Genomic DNA, 17,972 nt, shown 5'->3' with positions numbered 1-17,972 from the left:
GACTTACCCCTTGTGTGTCGGAAACCCAGAAAATCCTAATAGACAGAAGACAATACTATCTGATACCATGCATCATTTCCAACAAATTAGAAAAAGAATAAAAGTACCTCCATTTGATTATTCCTACATTTGATGAGCCAGCAAACCAAGGATCTATAATAAAAATACAGCGAAATGTCGCTGCGTCCTTTAGTCCTTCCTTTAAAGCAGGATTATCATGTAATCTAAGTCCTTTACGAAACCAGTGCACCAAATGTTTCTCACTTCGTCTTTCTTTATGATACACTGTTGAAGAAGGGGCGACGAATTCATAGTCATATCTCTGACTGCTCATATCACAAATTTGTTTATAATACTTGCAGAAACTTGGAAGATGTCTTCATTCCTTTTTCAAAAGAAACATTCTTCGCCTCCCCGTTTCACCTTAACTAACACTTGAATTCTCCAAACCTGGAAGAAATTCCTCAATATTATTCATTTCTAAACTAAATCAAAGTCTGTTTGATGAAAGATTAAGAATGACACAGCTTTTAAAAATATAGCGTATTATCTTTAGGTGTCATAGGAGAAAAACTGTTTTGCCTCTCTCCAAAAAATTTGATGTCACCTTGCCCCCTCGCGATCCTTCAATCGTTCTCAAGACATTACAGATACGCTTCTCTGACTGATTGTGTGAACACACTGTGTTTTGATTTACTTCATAAATTTACTGTGAATAGTTCGACTAAGGCCAACAGTGCCAAAAATGTAAGGTGCATCAAATTCACACTTTCTTTAATTTCACGTCCACTTTCCGTAAATACAAATACTGACCCCCCCCCCCCTTAATGCTCCGAAGGTTTCAAGTTGCTCATCACAAGTCATTCCTGAGAAGTCGCAGACATGCTATTTTGAAAACCAAGATTTATAGTTTTCTTCAATTTACCTCATAACCCCCCCCCCCCCAAAGTCAAAAGTTGAGGTTCACTTGGGTCCTCTATCACCCCCTGAAATTTTTTGAATCGATACCCTAAGCTGATCTTCTGACAATACAGATATACTATTTGATAACTTGGGTACACAAGGTTTTGATTGGCCTACGTTGCAACTTCACTGGAACAGATTCTGGCCCAATCGGTTGGCAACCAACAGTTTGATTTAACTCGCTACTTAACTCTGATTGGTACTTCCGTGTTAGCTAGCACAAACGTGAGAATTTATATCGCAAACAAGAAACAATATCCGGTTTTCTGGTCTTAATACCAGACAATTAGCTTCAGCTCAGTGGGAAAATACATTGCAGCTATATCTTAATGAAATATTTAGTTGGTATTTTGGTTAGGGTAGAATAGGTTTGTTTAGGTTACATATTTAATATATGCTATGCCTTACTCCACCCTCCAGATGTGCAAATATACAGCCCAAATTTGTTTCAAAACTATTATATTTTAATCATACTTAGGTATATTTCATTGTAATTAACCTCTTGAGTGTGCTAGCTAACAAGGAAGTACCCTGTGATTAGATTCCATGTTCCTTAGCAGCGACTACTACGAATCCATTCATTTTAATGGGAGACAAAATCATTCTGCCCCTCCCTAACCCAAAATTCAAAGTCACCCACCCCTTCCCCTTCCCTTTCCAACATTACCTGAAAGTTTCAACTCTACTCTATGAGTCGCTCCCGAGATATTGCAAATCAAACATCCCATCAAAATCTATACAAATAATTATAAGACTTTTTTTCAAGATAGAGGTTTTTCAAGCAAAATTAAAGATGTATATGAAATCAACAAAAGGCAGAAATAAAGTCATATAATAATCGAGGTAATAAATTGAACTTAAAATGAACAGAAAAAAAGAAACTATAAACGAATAAATGGGACCCAAAATGAACAGAAATTACCCTGGATATTCAGGTCAAACTTAAAACGAACAAAAGTTATGACAAGCAGGAGTAGGACAAACGCCCCCCAAACCTTCTAAAGGCCAGAGCGTCATTTGCATTTTACTGACAACTTATATTTCGACCTATTATGTTTTTATATCTCATAAAATCGACCAAAACACAAAGTAAAAAGGATAGATCAAGGCTAATCAAGGTTTACAGATAAGAGTGGTACTACCTGTCCTCTTCGCTGGCTCTCAAATATCATTTATATTTAATCGAAAACGATTTGTGTTTTCAACAGTTTGGCTTGTGTTTATATATATATATATATATATATATATATATATATATATATATATATATATATATATATATATATATATATATATATACATACATACATACATTGAGATTTATTTGTTCATCTACATGAATATCTGTTATCATATATATATATATATATATATATATATATATATATATATATATATATATATATATATATATATATATATATATATATATTTAAGGGATCGAGTTGAAACTTTGGGGGGTGGGGGTGTTGCAGAAGAGAGAGAGGAATCGAGCAAACTCTAACTCTTGACATTGGAAGGGGACTGAAACCTGGGAAGGGGGGCCGAGGTAAATCAAAAGACACCACGTGTATCCAGCTCATCAAAATACCATAAATGCGATATCTTGAGAGTGGCTTGAGAAGAAACATGATTTTTGCACTGCGGGAACTAACTCCTATGGGACTTAAAATTCATGCACACGATAAAGTAGGTAGAAAAGTGAAATGACACTAGGCCTATGTTTTTTTAGGTCACCGAAACAGCATGTCTGCAATATCTTGGGAATGGTTTGGAGGGTAGAGTTGGAACTTTCAGACATTGTTGGAGAAAGGAGGGGGCAGGGTAAGGTAATGGAAATTCTGTTTCAGTTTTGGGGGGAAGGCGAAAGGGCGGACCAATATTAAACCAAAGGTTTAACTGGGTCCCTTAAACTGTTAATTTCCGTTCCTAAAATATAGTAAATAAAATATTTTGATGAACAAGAAGCACAAATATTTTTCATTAAGTTCAATCCTTTCTTCCAAGCCACAATTCGACGTCCACTTGCCCCCTCCTCTCCAACATTCTTTGAAAGTGTTAACTTAATAACCAAAGCCAGTCCTGAAATTTTTTATATCCGCCATTTTGACAATCTGACAGCCCTTGGTGCCTTTTGAGCAAACACGAAGCGTGCACAGAAGCTTCACCCGTACAACAAGGCATCCAACCGGCATCCAAGTGATGCATTTTCTGTTATCTGATTTCTGCATTACAAGAGAATATTAGCCTACCGTCACAATTGCGTCTAGCTCCCCCCCCCTCCTCGTATCTGGGTATATAGTAAGATTCTGATGATCGCATATTGTTTCTCTGTCATTATTAGAGAAGGTATCCATTTTGTAGCTTTCATACAGGTAACATTACCTATAGAGCGAAGCGTATTAGTACATGAGCCCCGCGGGCAACGGGGCGAGGTCTGTTTTCTATATTTATTCAACAAAGAGTGATAAAACTAAAAAAAACTTGAACGAGGTTTATTACAATAAATATAGAATACAGACTTCGCCCCGCTGCCCGCGGGGTTCATGGACTAATACGCTTCGCTCTATAGGTAATGTTACCTGTAAGCAAGCCCACTTTACGCATTTGTAGTTTGCCCCATGGAGGAGGAGGGTCAACCAGAAATGGATGCGCTTCTAGAATTAGCGTTTCTAAGTGCTCTAAACTTTACATTTACCAATTTAACATGTTTGTTCTTTGTTGGCTTGCATTATTTCTTGTGCGTATTAGTCATCAACGTCAATTTTTTTAAAAAGCAGACTTTTGTATATGGGTCATGTGCACCGACAGAGGGCTAAAGGCCACCCTGGGAAACAAGACCATACTAGAAAGATGTATAAAATAGAAATAAAAAATATTTTCAGTGAAATATTCGTAAAAACAAAGCTTAAGGTAGCACCTGCCCATGGAAAAACTTCGATAAATTTCTAGAATCTTGGAAAACAGTTGAGATAGTTAATAGAAACTCTCAGGAACACATTCAAGATCTGAAACATGCCCTGTGAAGACGTTTTCAGGCTATTACCTCTAGTCTTTATTTCAAGGGATTAGAAGATTGCCATAACACACAGGTGCCTTAACTATTAGGCCTTTCAAGTCCTAAGTGTAAAGGTCTAGAATAGTGGCTCCACAGAGGAGACATGCTAGAACAAAAAGAGTCTCTTTTAAATTGTTAATTTTTTAATCATTTTTATGGTTTTCTTCGCGTCGTTGACAATTCATTCCCCCCTCTAATGGTCTCATATAGCCCTAGGCAATGTAGAAAAAATAACATAATAATTGTTAAAAACTTATTCCAAACAGATAAAATGGGCAAAATCAAGGAAATATGATTCAGTGATTATTGCTGTAGAGACTATTATAAAGTAAGAACTCCATAATTTTATAGTTAATTTTTGAATAGCCTAGGGCTATATGACACCATTACAGGGGGGCTAGGGATGAACTGTCAAAAACTCAAAAAACCATAAAAATGAACATTAAAATAGCAGTTTAAAGGTGCCTCTCCCTTTTGTTCTAACAAGTCTCTTTTGGAAGAGCCACAATTCTAGACCCTTACCTGAATTGTTTTCTGAACATGTTTCCTCCTTTCCTCCTCAATAGCCCCAATAACAGTTTAATAAAAAAAATTGTGGGTAGTATATCTACCCCTTAAAGTTTCATTCAGCTAACTCGGGTTCCTCACTAGATAACGAAAACTTCGTCTCAGATTTCACGTAAACAAACTTCCACAACATTTGCCCATAATTCCTTAAAGAAGTAGCCCCAAGTCACACTTCCAGTACAAATGGTTGAAGTCTCACGTTTTATTTTGCTCTTCAAAAATATCTTACCTCAAAATCACCAACCAAATCCTCACTAGTCATTTGACATAATATCATGCAACTACAACATTCAATAATAAACCGCGCAAACGTCATCCTTCGGAAACTGCATTGAAGACAACGTGATTTAGCTAAAACCACGTGGACGAGAGCAAGAGTTTGATAGACACTGTTAAGATCACGTTAAACAAGAAACTTCTAGAAGGTGGAATCGAATCGATTTGTGTTACTGATTTTAGCTTTACTGATTTATTTATGAAGTTGATATCTAGTATTATGAGAGGGGGACCTCTCCCCAAACCGTTTCTTTAGGCAAAAGAGTTCGGCAAAATATGAGAGGTGATACTCATCAAAGGAGCGACATTAAAACTTAAAACGAACAGAAATTACTCCGTATATGAAATGGGTTGTCCCCTCCGCAATCCCTCGCTCTTTACGATAAAGTTTGACTCTTTGCCACAATTCTACTTTTTAAAACAATTAAAAGCTTTAGCGTAAAGAGCGAGGGATTGCGGAGGGGACAACCCATTTCATATAGGCCTACGGAGTAATTTCTGTTCGTTTTAATGTCGCTCCTTACTTTGAGCTAAAAAAAATTAGTTTTTTTTATTTAATTGCCAGAAGGCACGATCACGAATGCGTGTTTATTTGTTTGTTTTTTTTTTTTTTTTTTTTTTTTTCAGGGATATTGTATCGACCCAGTGGTCCTAGAATGCTGCAAGAGGTTTCCTTCTAACGGAAATAAAAAGTTCTAGAGCCTTTTTTAAGTGACCAAGCAAATTAAAGGGCACCTAGGCCCCCTCCCACGCTAATCATTTTCCCAGAGTCATCGGATCAAAATTCTGAGATAGCCATTTTATTCAGCATAGTCGAAAAACCTTATAACTATGTCTTTGAGGACGACTTACTCCCCCACAGTCCCCGTGGGAGGAGCTACAAGTTACAAACTTTAACCTGTGCTTACATATAGTAATGGTTATTGGGAAGTGTACAGATGTTTTCAGAGGGATTTTTTGGTTGGGGAGAGGGGGTTGTTGAGAAGAGAGGGATATGTTGGGGGAACTTTCCATGGAGTAATTTGTCATGGGGGAAGAAAATTTCCATGAAGGGAGCGCAGGATTCTAGCATTATAAAAAAAAAAATAAAAAAAAAATATGAAGAAGTTTTTTCATCTGAAAGTAAGGAGCAGCATTAAAACGAACAAAAATTACTACGCATATTTACGCTAAAATATTTTTAGTAATTTTAACTATTTATTCTACGGCCTTTGTGACTCAGGGGTCATTCTTAAGGAATTGGGACAAAACTTAAGCTTTGTTGTAAAGAGCGAGGTACTGCTGAGGGGGTAAACCCCCTCATATACGTAATGAAAACATGCGAATACAAGAGTTCGTTACGTAAGCTAATTCGTAAGTTACGTATATCTTTTACTAATAAAAAATTAAATGTTCTAGTTGCCTTTTAAAGTAACCCAAAAACTGGGGGGGGGGTAACTAAGCCTCCTCCACCGCTCCTTTTTTCCCAAAATCATTCGATCAAAACTATGAGAAAGCTATTTAGCCAAAAAAATAAATATGCAAATTTCGTTTTAATTATTCATCTGCGGAGAGCCAAAATCAAAACATGCATTAATTCAAAAACGTTCAGAAATTAAATAAACACAAAAAAAAGTTTTTTTAACTGAAAGTAAGGAGTGGCATTAAAACTTAAAACGAACAGAAATTACTTCGTATATGAAAGGGACTGGTCCCTACTCAACGTCCCGCTCTTTACGCTAAAGTTTTTTACTGTTTTAAAAAGTAGAGTTGAGAGAACGTGTCAAACTTTAGCGTAAAGAGCGGGGCGTTGAGGAGGGACCAGCCCCTTTCATATACGAAGTGATTTCTGTTCGATTTAAGTTTTAATGTCGCTCCTTACTTTCAGTTAAAAAAAAAACGTGTTTGTTTTTTTATTTAATAAGAGAAAAGCTTCCGCTCCCTCTAACCCATCAAAGGGGAGTGTCTCTTACATCTTAAAGAAAATAAAATCCATTTTCAACAGTTTTATTTTTTATTATAGTACTAAAAATTGAATACTGCTAAAACTTCAACGGATAATTTTTTTTTTTTATTTATAAGTATTTGAAAGAATCAATTTAGCTTCATCAGTGCAATATGTAATATATTTTCAAGGATATTTTTCTTTTTTTAAATCTGTTTCATTTATTGATCCGCCTACTTACAGCACTACTTAAGCATACGAAGTGTTTCAAAATTGTCAATTCACGCTTCAAAAGTTAAATTAAATTGGGAATCAATTTTCAACAATTTTTATTGGAACAAAACCAAGAGGAAAAACAGTAACAAAAAGTGTCACCAAGCAAACAGTGGTAATGAACTGAAAGGAGCGATTCGGCCCAATAGTAACCGAAACCCCCCAAAAACGGAACTTTGATAACAATAAATATATCAAAAGAATTGGCATTTAATGCCGATTCCACATATATAAAATTCATTAGATTAAACGTTGCCTATCAAAAGCTAAAAACCCGAACTTCGTAATTTTCGAGAAAGGGGGGAACACCCCCAAAAAGTCAAGAAATCATAATGAAATCCGTACCGTTATGTTCAGAGTTCCTTAGATCCCTGCTCTGGAGGTTTTAAGCTCCCTTTGGCAAAAATGTGGAGTTTTGTATATTTTCCCAAAAGAAAGATCATGAATACGTGTTCATTTTTTTTCTCAGGGATGATTGTATCGAGCCAATGGTCCTAGAAGATCGAGAGAGGGGCAATCCCGACGTATTTTAAAGGTTCTGTTGCCCTATTTCAAGCACTCCTTTTCCCGTGAAGTCATCTGATAAAAGTTTTGACATAGTCATTTTGTTCAGCATAGTCGAAAGTTCAAATAACCTTCCCTCTGAAGATGACATGACCCCCGACAGCCCCTGAAGAAAGGGCTATAAGTGACGAAATTTGTTCATTGTTGCATATAGTATCTAGTATTGGGAAGTATACACACTTTTTGGGAACGGGGAATTTTCTGTGGGGGGATATTTGCCACGGGAATAATTTTACGAGGAGAGAAAAGTTTCCAGGGATAAACTTTCAAGGAGAAATCTTATGCACGGAAATTTACCAGAATTCAAATACGAAATTCTTTTTATTTGTCTTGCTTTCTCTTTGGCGACTAAATTTTACATGTGGAGATGTTCCGGGGACACTATCGCGGGGAAATTTTCAAAGGGGTTGGAACTGTTTTGGGGAATTTTTCCACGGGGGAGGTGTTTTCCACGGGAAGAATTCTTCAAGAGGGAATTTTTTCGCAAGAGAAATTCTTCATGGGGGACTTTTCCGCGGGAGAAATTCTCCGTGGGGGAGCTTTCCCCCGAAAAAATTCCCAATGAGAAACTTTCCGCGGAAGAAGCTTTTCATGGAGAAATTTTCGCAGAAGAATTTCCATAGAAGGAGGGAATTTTCATGGAGGGGGAGACTGACTTCTTGGCATTAATTGAAAAATGCTTAGAAGATAAATACAAAAAAAAAGTTTTTTCAAATGAAAAGATGGAGCAACATTACAATTTCAAACGAACAGATATTTGTCCGTATATGACGCGGGTTGCCCCCTCCTCAATCCCTCACTATTTACGCTAAAGTTTGACTTAGGTTCCCAATACCTTAGGAACGACTCATGAAACACAAGGGCCGTTTAAGGCAGGACGGACTCGCAAAGAATCTTCCTATACCTCCCATGTTAAACATTTGGAGTTTGCCTGACGTTCCTGAATTAGTGATTTTGGGGGTTTTTATGTCAATAGAAGTAAAAAAATCTGGTGAATATTTTGGCATAATCAAATCTTAAAGCCGACAATTATTTTTTTTATAATTCCAAAATAATTATAAAACCTGTTTCGGGTTTGCATTCTAGATTGCTATACTTGACATTGTTGTTGTGGGGTATCAAAAAATAGAGCAAAAAATTTTCTATTCATCAATAAGAAACTTTTTTCTATAATATATACCTCCTGGCTGCAGTCCCTTCAAATACTTTACATATTTGTGTTCCGAAATCAAAATTTCCCCTCAAAAGGTTAGATTGAGCTGTAATCGGAGCATCTATGAATGCAAAAATTACACCAAGGGGCTAACCACTCGGATTGTTCAGGAGCGATTCAGTCAAGCATTATTTAGTTCTAACCTGTTTAAACAGAGTCTAGAGAAGAAGTAAGGTGCAGACACCAAACTTCCGGTTAATGAATATATAAGAAAATTGTATTGTATAAATAATTAAGGATAAGCTGCGTCTAATCCTAGAGATAAATTGAACACAGCACAAGGGCCGAATAAGAAGCAATGGTTTTATTTTAAAAAGATTGATCTATCGTTTTGGCTTAATTAAAATAAATTCAGGACAAATTTATGTATTGTAGTATAAGTACAATTTTGCATAATCTTCGTACTAAAATAAGAATTAAAAATATATAAAACAAGCTAATTAATAACTAATGAATGAAACAAAATAACTAATGAACGAAACAAAATGTCCCCAGAATATTTAAATTTGTTATAGCAAGACCCGAGTCTTGCTGTAGAACTACCAAAGCAAACTACAAAAGCAGTCAATGACCAGTCTCAAGTCCAAGGCCTTTCCAAGAAACAATCCAACCCCTTGGTAAATAAACCCCAATAAAAATTACCCATACTAAAGCAGTCAAATGACCAGTCTCAGGTCCAAGACCTTTCCAAGAAACAATTCAACCCCTTAGTAAGTGAACCCCGATAAAAATGGTCAAAACCCTAATAAAGTTCTTATATAGTTTTTGTTATTGACCACAGTAACATGGGAAAAAAAGAAATATGCGAGGGCTCCATTTGCCAAATGTGCAGGCCCATCGTGAAAAGTTGAAATTAAATTATCGGGCTAGAGGCAGACCGCGTTTACCAAAATATATGTTAGAAGACTTAACGGATGCTTCGGTTCACGACGAATCAAGTTCCGAAGGAATTAGAACAAATTCCCCTTTTGTGTTGAAAGTTATCACTTCTGGAAGAAATTTGGGGTCAGACCTTCTAAAAGGCTCACGCTGGATTGTGGATCTGCCTTACCTTTTTGAGAATTATGAAAAGCTCGTGATTCGCCACATGTAAGTTTTTTCTTTGTCTTTCATTTTACGTCATTGATTTACTGCTATCAAAATTATTAGGATGGGGAATTATTCTGGGTTGCAATTAATACAACTTGTACCTTATTAATTCTTGATAATTGTCTTTTCTGCTATAGAGAAAGAATGTTCGATAACTTTTAAAGATATTTTCATCCCAAAACAACAGAACGCTCCGACGGTATCTACTTAGGTTGGTTTAATTTCACTATTGTTGGTTTTACCAACAATTTAAAGCTTATATAGAATAATCGGCAGTTGTTTCGCTATTTCTTTAGCAATCTCATCTTCGTACTCAAGTTCTGGCTCTTCTCTTGTCATATTTCACGGGTTATCTATCACATTATTTTCAAATTACGGTTTAGACAAGACAAGATTTATTTCTACAAAACGGCTATCACAAGCCCAAAAGGGCCAAATTCACATTTTAGTGTCAATAAAAAAATTTAAAAAAATGGTGAATGCCAATCAGTAATAAATATCAAACCAGTTTAAACTCATAAAATTGCAATCAGTAAAAAAGTCAAACCATAAAAAGTCGTAAATTAAAACCGGGAAAACAAATTTAAACAAAATGACAATTTAGTTTACCTTGCAAGAATTGTAAAGTTTGCAGTTCCAAAATAAGCATTAAAACTACAAGTTAAAAGTGGAGCGATAAGAGCGAAGGGTTAGTAATTTAAAATTTCAAATATGTGAAGGATGAACGTTCTTCTATATCTTTCAGTGGAAACTCTTATTTGGGCAAGAAGGGGGATTTCTGTTGAATTAGAACGTGGGGCAGTAGCGAATGCGGGGGGCACCCTCCCCCTGACATAGTAGTAGATTTGTGGTTGGGACCGCTTGCTCTGGTTCTTTTAGGGACGAATTTTTTTTTTATTTGGTTTTTAATAGTCGATTTTTTAGTAAGTTTTTAGTTATTAAGGCTGTTTCTTTTTGCAAACAAGTTTGAAATAAGGTTTCAGTTACTTTTCGCAGTCTCTATTAGATTTTTATTAATGACACATGTCCCCAAAAAGTATTTAATTAAATTTAAGTTTATCAAGGGGATCTGTCCGTATTACCACAAATGCCAACTGGGAGGCGAAAATCTTCATTCGTAAGAAGGGAAGATTTAAAATTCTGACTTAATCCGCTGCTAATAGCAACAATAAGAAAGCATTATATTTCTATTTCTTTGTTCTATTTTTCCTGCTACACCATCAAACGAACTATTACTTAATGTTTAATCAACAATTAGTTCCAAAGAATGTATGATACCAAAATATGGTACTAATTTTTTTTTTTTTTACAACACAAAGTTTAAGTAACTCGCTATAGTCGCCAGAAGTGCAAATGCTAAAAATTATGCAGAAAAGATTAAATATATTATTTTTTTGTAGAGGGTGAACAGCCTTTTAATTGTGTTTTATGGCGAGGTGGTTCTTATAAACTTACTTTTTTTGTATCAATATTTCTAATTGACTTTAATTTCAATAGAACTCATCCGATTTTATATTAAATTAAAGTCCATGTCCACTACCTACACAAGACTTACAAATTGTTGCAGTTCCCTCTAAATTGCTGGTGTTTCTTTGTCCACAAGTTTATCGGAGTAACCTTTCATGTACACCCCCCCCCAAAAAAAAAATCCTAGATCCACCCCTGACGTGGCGGGTGGGTAAATATTCACCAGGGAAAAGAGAAGTAGTACAAGGGTTATGCACGATATTGTTGGCAAAATAATAAGGAAATTTGTACTCTCATTTCCTTAAGGGTGACTAGATTTGCTCTCCGAAGAAGGGAAATGTAAGGCCCTTTACCCTGTTTGAAAATAATTCTTAGACACATTTTTTGAACTGCCTCTATTCTAGCCAACAATTCATTGGACATGCCAGAATGGCAAACAGAAAAACAGAAAAAAAACACAAAAAATGTATTAATCCAAAAACGTTCAGAAATAAAATGAAAAAAACAAGTTTTTTAACTGAAAGTAAGGAGCGACAACTTAAAACAAGCAGAAATTACTCTGTATATTAAAAGGTTTTCTCCCTTCTCAACGCTCTGCTCCTTATGCTAAAGTTTTTTACTGTTTTAAAAAGTAAACTTGAGAAAAAGAGTCAAACTTTAGCGTAAAGAGCAAGGTGTTGAGGGAGGAAAACCCCTTTTGATATACGGAGTAATTACTGTTCGTTAATTTTGCTCCTTACTTTCAGTTAAAAAACTTCTTTTTATCATTTTATTTCCAACATAAAGCGAACTTACCAGTAGAGGTAATTTCGAACAGTTCGTGGTAACAAACTGTAGTAAGGAGTGACCCGGCTCAATAGTAACCAAAGCTCTAAAAACAGAATTTTGATATCAAGAGTTACATCTCAAGAATCGCACTTTTATGCCGATTTTAAATATGTGAGTTTCATCATCAAGTTTAGTCTTACCCATCAAAAGTTACGAGCCTTAGAAAATTTACCTTATTTTCGAAAATGGGGGAACCCCCCTAAAAGTCATTTAATCTTAAAGAAAGCAACACCATCAGATTCAGCGTATCATAGAACCTTATTGTACAAGTTTCAAGCTCCTATCTACAAGAATGTAGAATTTTGTATATTTTGCCAAAACACGAATCCCAGATGCGTGTTTATTTATTTAATTCTTTTTTCCAAGGGTGATTGTACCGACCCAGTGGTCTTAAAATTTTGCGAGAGGGCTCATTCAAATGGAAATGAAAAGTTCTAGCGCCCTTTCTAAGTGACCAATCAAATTGGAGGGCACCTAGGCCCCCTCCCACGCTCATTTTTTCCAAACGTCGTCCGATCAAAATCCTGATATAGCCATTTTATTCAGCATAGTTGAAAAACCTTATAACTATGTCTTTCAGGACGACGTACTCCCCCAAAGTCCCCATGAGAGAAGCTGCAAGTTAAAAACTTTGACCAGTGTTTGCACATAGTAATGATTATTGGGAAGTGTACAGACGTTTTCAGTGGGATTTTTTGGGTGGAAGGAGGGGTTGAGAAGAGGAGGTTATGTTGGGGAAACTTTCCATGGAGGAATTTGTCATGGGGAGGAAAATTTTCCATGAATGGCATGGGGCAGGATTTTCTAGCATGATTTAAAAAAACAATGAAACAATAAATATGAAAAAGTGTTTTCAACTGAAAGTAAGGACCAGCGGTAAAACTTAAAACAAACAAAAAATATTACACATATAAGGGGTTCATTTCCTCCTAATCTCTCACTCTTTACGCTAAAGTATTTTTTAGTAATTTCAATTATTTATTCTACGGCCTTTGTGATTCAGGGGTCATTCTTAAGGATTTAGGACAAAATTTAAGCTTTAGTGTAATGAGCGAGGTATTGACAAGTAGGCGAGCCCCCCTTATATACGTAATAGATACCTGCGAATATAGAAGTTCGTTAGGTAAGCTAATTCGTAAGTTACGTATATTTTTACTAATGAAAACCATCGAAAAAAAACTAAAAGCTCTAGTTGCCTTTTTAAGTAGCAAAAAATTGGAGAGCAGCTGGGCCTCCTTCCCCGCTCATTTTTCTCAAAATCGTTCGATCAAAATTATGAGAAATTCCGTTTAGCCAAAAAAATTAAAATTAAAATTTCGTTTCAATTATTCATCTGCGCAGAGCCGAAATCAAAACATGGATTAACTAAAAAACGTTCAGAAATTAAATAAAAAACGAATTTTTTTAAATGAAAGGAAGGAGTAACATTAAAACTTAAAACGAACAGAAATTACCCAGTATATGAAAGGGGCTGTTCCCTCCTCAACGCCCCGCTCTGTACGCTAAAGTTTTAACAGTATTAAACAGTAGAGTTGAGAGAAAGAGTCAAACTTTAGGGTAAAGAGTGGGGCGTTGAGGAGGAAACAGCCTCTTTCATATACGGGATAATTTCTGTTCGTTCTAAGTTTTAATGTTGCTCCTTACTTTCATTTAAAATACGTGTTTTTTTATCTAATCATTACGGATAAAGTACGGATAAAGGTTCTGAAAGAATGTCCGCAAAGGCTTTAAAGGATTTGAGAAATAAACTAGCTAATTTGATCCTCCTAACTCATAAAAGCATATTGGTATTTTTAATCGTACTAATAAGAACTTTGTGAATTACTCGAATAAAAATTTAAATGATAGTTGAGATGCAACTGAATATGGGGCAAGGATTTTTACTTTGAATTTGATTTTAGGGAGTCAAGTGATACCTAATTTTTCTTGGAATTTGGTTAGTAATTTCCGTTGGAATTTGGTAAATCGACACGGGTCTGTTTAGAGGGCATTTCCTGTCATGCCCCAAAGGATTTTGTAAAGTTTTGAAATACTTGGCTTTCCTGATTGGTAGTTCCAGGATAGTTTTTGGCTTGGTTACATAAATAAATAAAATTGGGTGGTTTAATCTGACAATGAAATACAACAAACTTTCGGTTAGATCGTATAATTTCCACTTCTCACCCACTTCTAGCTATATTTTATATTTTATTTCATATTTTAATTACCCTACATCGCTCACTACTCTACATACTACCTATCCTATTTGAAGCTATAGCACTTTCCTTTCTACCAAAACAATAAAATCGCTACTTTACTATTTTACTTCCTCACAACCAATTAGCATTTTATTTACAGGTGCCAAAACATCAATTTGGTTTCAAATATGATGTTTTCTAAAGAACATAGAGCTGGATTGCGCTCAAGACTCATCTTTAAATGCGAATCATGTCATGAGGAAGCCACAGTTCACACAGAAAAACCCCTTGCTCCTAGAAGGCTTAAAAAAAGACTCAACGAAAACCGTAGTCAAAAAACGGAAAAGGACTGATTTTGATAGTGTGAATACTATCAGAAAGAAACACAAAACAGAAACAGGAACAGTAAGTGTCAACAAAGAGGTAGTGGTTGGTGCAATAAATGGTGGAATGACTCACGCCCAGGTTCAAGAACTTTTCTCTACCATTGGAATAAATACCCCGTCTCAAAAAGTCTTTACGAAATTTGAGAAAGAAATTTGCGTAGAATTGGAAAAAGTTCTCTATGACTATCTTATTGAAAATGGGAAAACCGAGCGAAGGATGGCACTGGAAGCAGGTGAGAAAATTCTCCCAAATGGAGCTGTAGAGACATGTGTTATAGTTGATGGAAGCTGGTGTACACGAAGTTAGGGGAATAGATATCGTGCAATCTCAGGCTGTGGAGTGGTGATAGGTTTCTATTCGAAGAAACTCTTAAATCTAGGAATTAGGAACAAATATTGCTGTACTTGAGTGAAATACAGGCATCAAGTAAATAGATCTGTTCCTGAACATACATGTTTTATGAACTGGCAGGGGCCCAGTACAGGTATGGAGTCAGATATATTAGTTGACGCATTCCGAATAGCAACATCCATGCACAATCTAAGATATACTCGATTTGTTGCCGACGGCGATTCGATTACCCATTCTGAAATTATAGCAAGGGTACAATATGGCAGAAATATAGAAAAAATTGAGTGTGCTAATCATGCGTGCAAATGCTTGGAAAACAGACTATATAAGAATCAGCATGAAAATGCCGAATGCAGAAGATTTCTTAGTGCTGCAATAATAAAGAAATTGTGTGATTTTGCCAGAAATGCAATTGCATGTGCCACCACAGAGAAGAAAAGCGTGAAGGATCTCATCATTGCGCTGAAGACAATTCCTCTCCTTTTTTCCCGTGGCGACCATAGATTTTTTCCTACACGCTGCTCGTTTTGCAGGAAAGTTCTACAGGTCAATCCTGAAGACACCCCTAGCATACGACGTAAAAACTGTCTGCTAGAAAGCGCCTTTTCACTAATGCTTCCACAAAACTCCCTTCAAAAGAAATCAGGGAGCCAACCGGAGCAGACAAAAACTACGGCTCGAACGCAACTGCTCCGGATCTTGATTGTAGTGCGCTCGAAATTGCAAAAACAGATTTTTTTACTCGTCTCCAATGTACTGCAACAGAAATCCTCAGTATCGAAAAAGCCACTAGGCTTCAGAGAAATCCTATCGATAATAACTGGATAGAATACAGAAAAAACAGAATTACAGCTTCCGTAGCTGGTGCTGTTTGTAAAAGGCGGTTGAAGACTGTGGGTTCATTAGTTCGGCAGCTGCTGTATCCCAGAAACCACCAAACAAAGGCAATGGAGCATGGTCAGATGTAAGAGCCTGTAGCTATTGCAGCTTTTGTAAAGAAAATGGGTTGCATTGTGAACTCTGCTGGGCTTTTCATTCAAAAGGAATATGGGTTTCTAGGGGCCAGTCCGGGCGGGATAGCAATTTTTCCTTCGGGTGAGAAGGCTCTTTTGGAGGTGAAGTGCCCTTTGACAGCAAAAGGGCTTACATTGGAAGAGTGGATAGCGCTTAAAAATATATGTCTTGAAAAGAAAGTTAATAGTGAAATAAAGCTGAAAAGAACACATGACTACTATTACCAAGTTCAAATGCAATTGGAATGCTGTGACATTGATTTTGTATACTTTGTAATATTTTTAGGGGAAGAGGAATTATATTATGAAAAGATTGGTCGTGAACGTGAATTTTGGTCTAACAAAATGCTGCCAAATCTACAAAAATTTTATTTTGAGGCACTGTTACCAGAAATTGTCGACGGAAGGTTGCCAAGAAGTATGGAGATACGAGAACCGTTTATATAAATCCAACTGTGCTAGGTATGGGTAGTTATCATGTGTCATTACAGTCTTATCCGAATACAAATTCAGATATACAAATACTCAAGCAACAATCGAACTTTAGAATATTTTTTAATGAACCCGTATGGATAAGCTAAATAAAAAAAAACAAGTTTTTTTTAACTGAAAGTAAGGAGCGACATTAAAACTTAAACGATCAGAAATCACTTCGTATGTGAAAGGGGCTGCTCCCTCCTCAACGCCCCGCTCTTTACGCTAAAGTTTTTTACTGTTTTAAAAAGTAGAATTGAGAGAAAGAGTAAAACTTTAGCGTAAAGAGCCGGGCGTTGAGGAGGGAGCAGCCCCTTTCACATACGAAGTAATTTATATTCGTTTTAAGTTTTAATGTTGCTCCTTGCTTTCAGTTAAAAACATGTCTTTTTTTTATCTAATATCTGAACGTTTTTGGACTAATGCATGTTTTGATGTTGGCTCTCCACAGATGAATAATTAAAACGAAATTTCATATTTATATGGCTTTCTCATAATTTTGATAGAATCACTTTGAGAAAAAAGGAGCAGGGGAGGAGGCTTAGTTGCCCTCCAATGTTTTGGTTACTTAAAAAGGCAACTAGAACTTTTAATATTTTACGAACGTTTTTGCTAGTAAAAGATCTACGTAACTTACGAGTTAGCTTACGTAACGAACTTCTGTATTCTGTTAGTGTTAAATTTTAATGCTGCTCCTTACTTTCAGTTGAAAAAACTGTTTCATATTTATTTTTGTATTGTTCTATTTTGAAATAAGGCTAGAAAATCCTGCGCTCCCTTCATGGAAATTTTCTTCCCCATGACAAATTCCTCCATGGAAAGTTCCCCCAACATAACCCCCTTTTCTGAACCCCCCCCCCCCCCCAACCAAAAATCCTCCTGAAAACGTCTGTACATTTCCCAATAACCATTACTATATAAACACTGATCAAAGTTTGTAACTTGTAGCCCCTTCCACGGGGATTCTGGTGGAATAAGTCGTCCCCAAAGACACAGTTTTAAGGTTTTTCGACTATGCTGAATAAAATGGCTATCTCACAATTTTAATCGCGTGACTGTGGGAAAATAATTAGCGTGGGAGGAGGCCTAGGTGCCCTCCAATTTTTTAGATCACTTAAAAAGGGTACTATATACTTCATTTTTTATATATAATTCACTTGTATATAACTTCATTTCCGCTGGAATGAGCCCACTAGCAACATTCTATGACAACTGGTTCGATATAATCACCCCTGGAAAAGAAAATCCATATTTTTGCTGATAGAAGCTTAACACTTCCACGGTAGGGTTCCCTGATAGGCTGATCCGGATGGGTGTAATTTTGGTTTTATTACTTTTATCGGGTGTT

At 36.1% G+C, this 17,972-nt stretch overlaps 1 protein-coding gene across 7 annotated transcripts in view; it reads right to left on the bottom strand.

Annotated features, from left to right (window-relative positions):
- The window catches only part of LOC136037151 (cryptochrome-1-like), a 69,675-nt gene that overhangs the window by 42,467 nt on the left and 9,236 nt on the right, over nucleotides 1-17,972 (bottom strand). For 4 of the 7 annotated variants that reach the window (XM_065719664.1, XM_065719666.1, XM_065719668.1 and 1 more), the window contains exon 2: nucleotides 108-450. In XM_065719664.1, the coding sequence (XP_065575736.1) occupies nucleotides 108-334 (227 nt within the window). In that variant the 5' untranslated portion in view covers nucleotides 335-450. The other 3 variants (XM_065719665.1, XM_065719669.1, XM_065719667.1) reach the window with 3 other exon arrangements.

The sequence above is a fragment of the Artemia franciscana genome, chromosome 16 (genome assembly GCF_032884065.1).
Source record: "Artemia franciscana chromosome 16, ASM3288406v1, whole genome shotgun sequence".
Classification (NCBI taxonomy): domain Eukaryota; kingdom Metazoa; phylum Arthropoda; class Branchiopoda; order Anostraca; family Artemiidae; genus Artemia; species Artemia franciscana.
The sequence above is the reverse complement of the archived record's forward strand: the minus strand, read 5'-3'. Positions and strand labels throughout refer to the sequence as shown.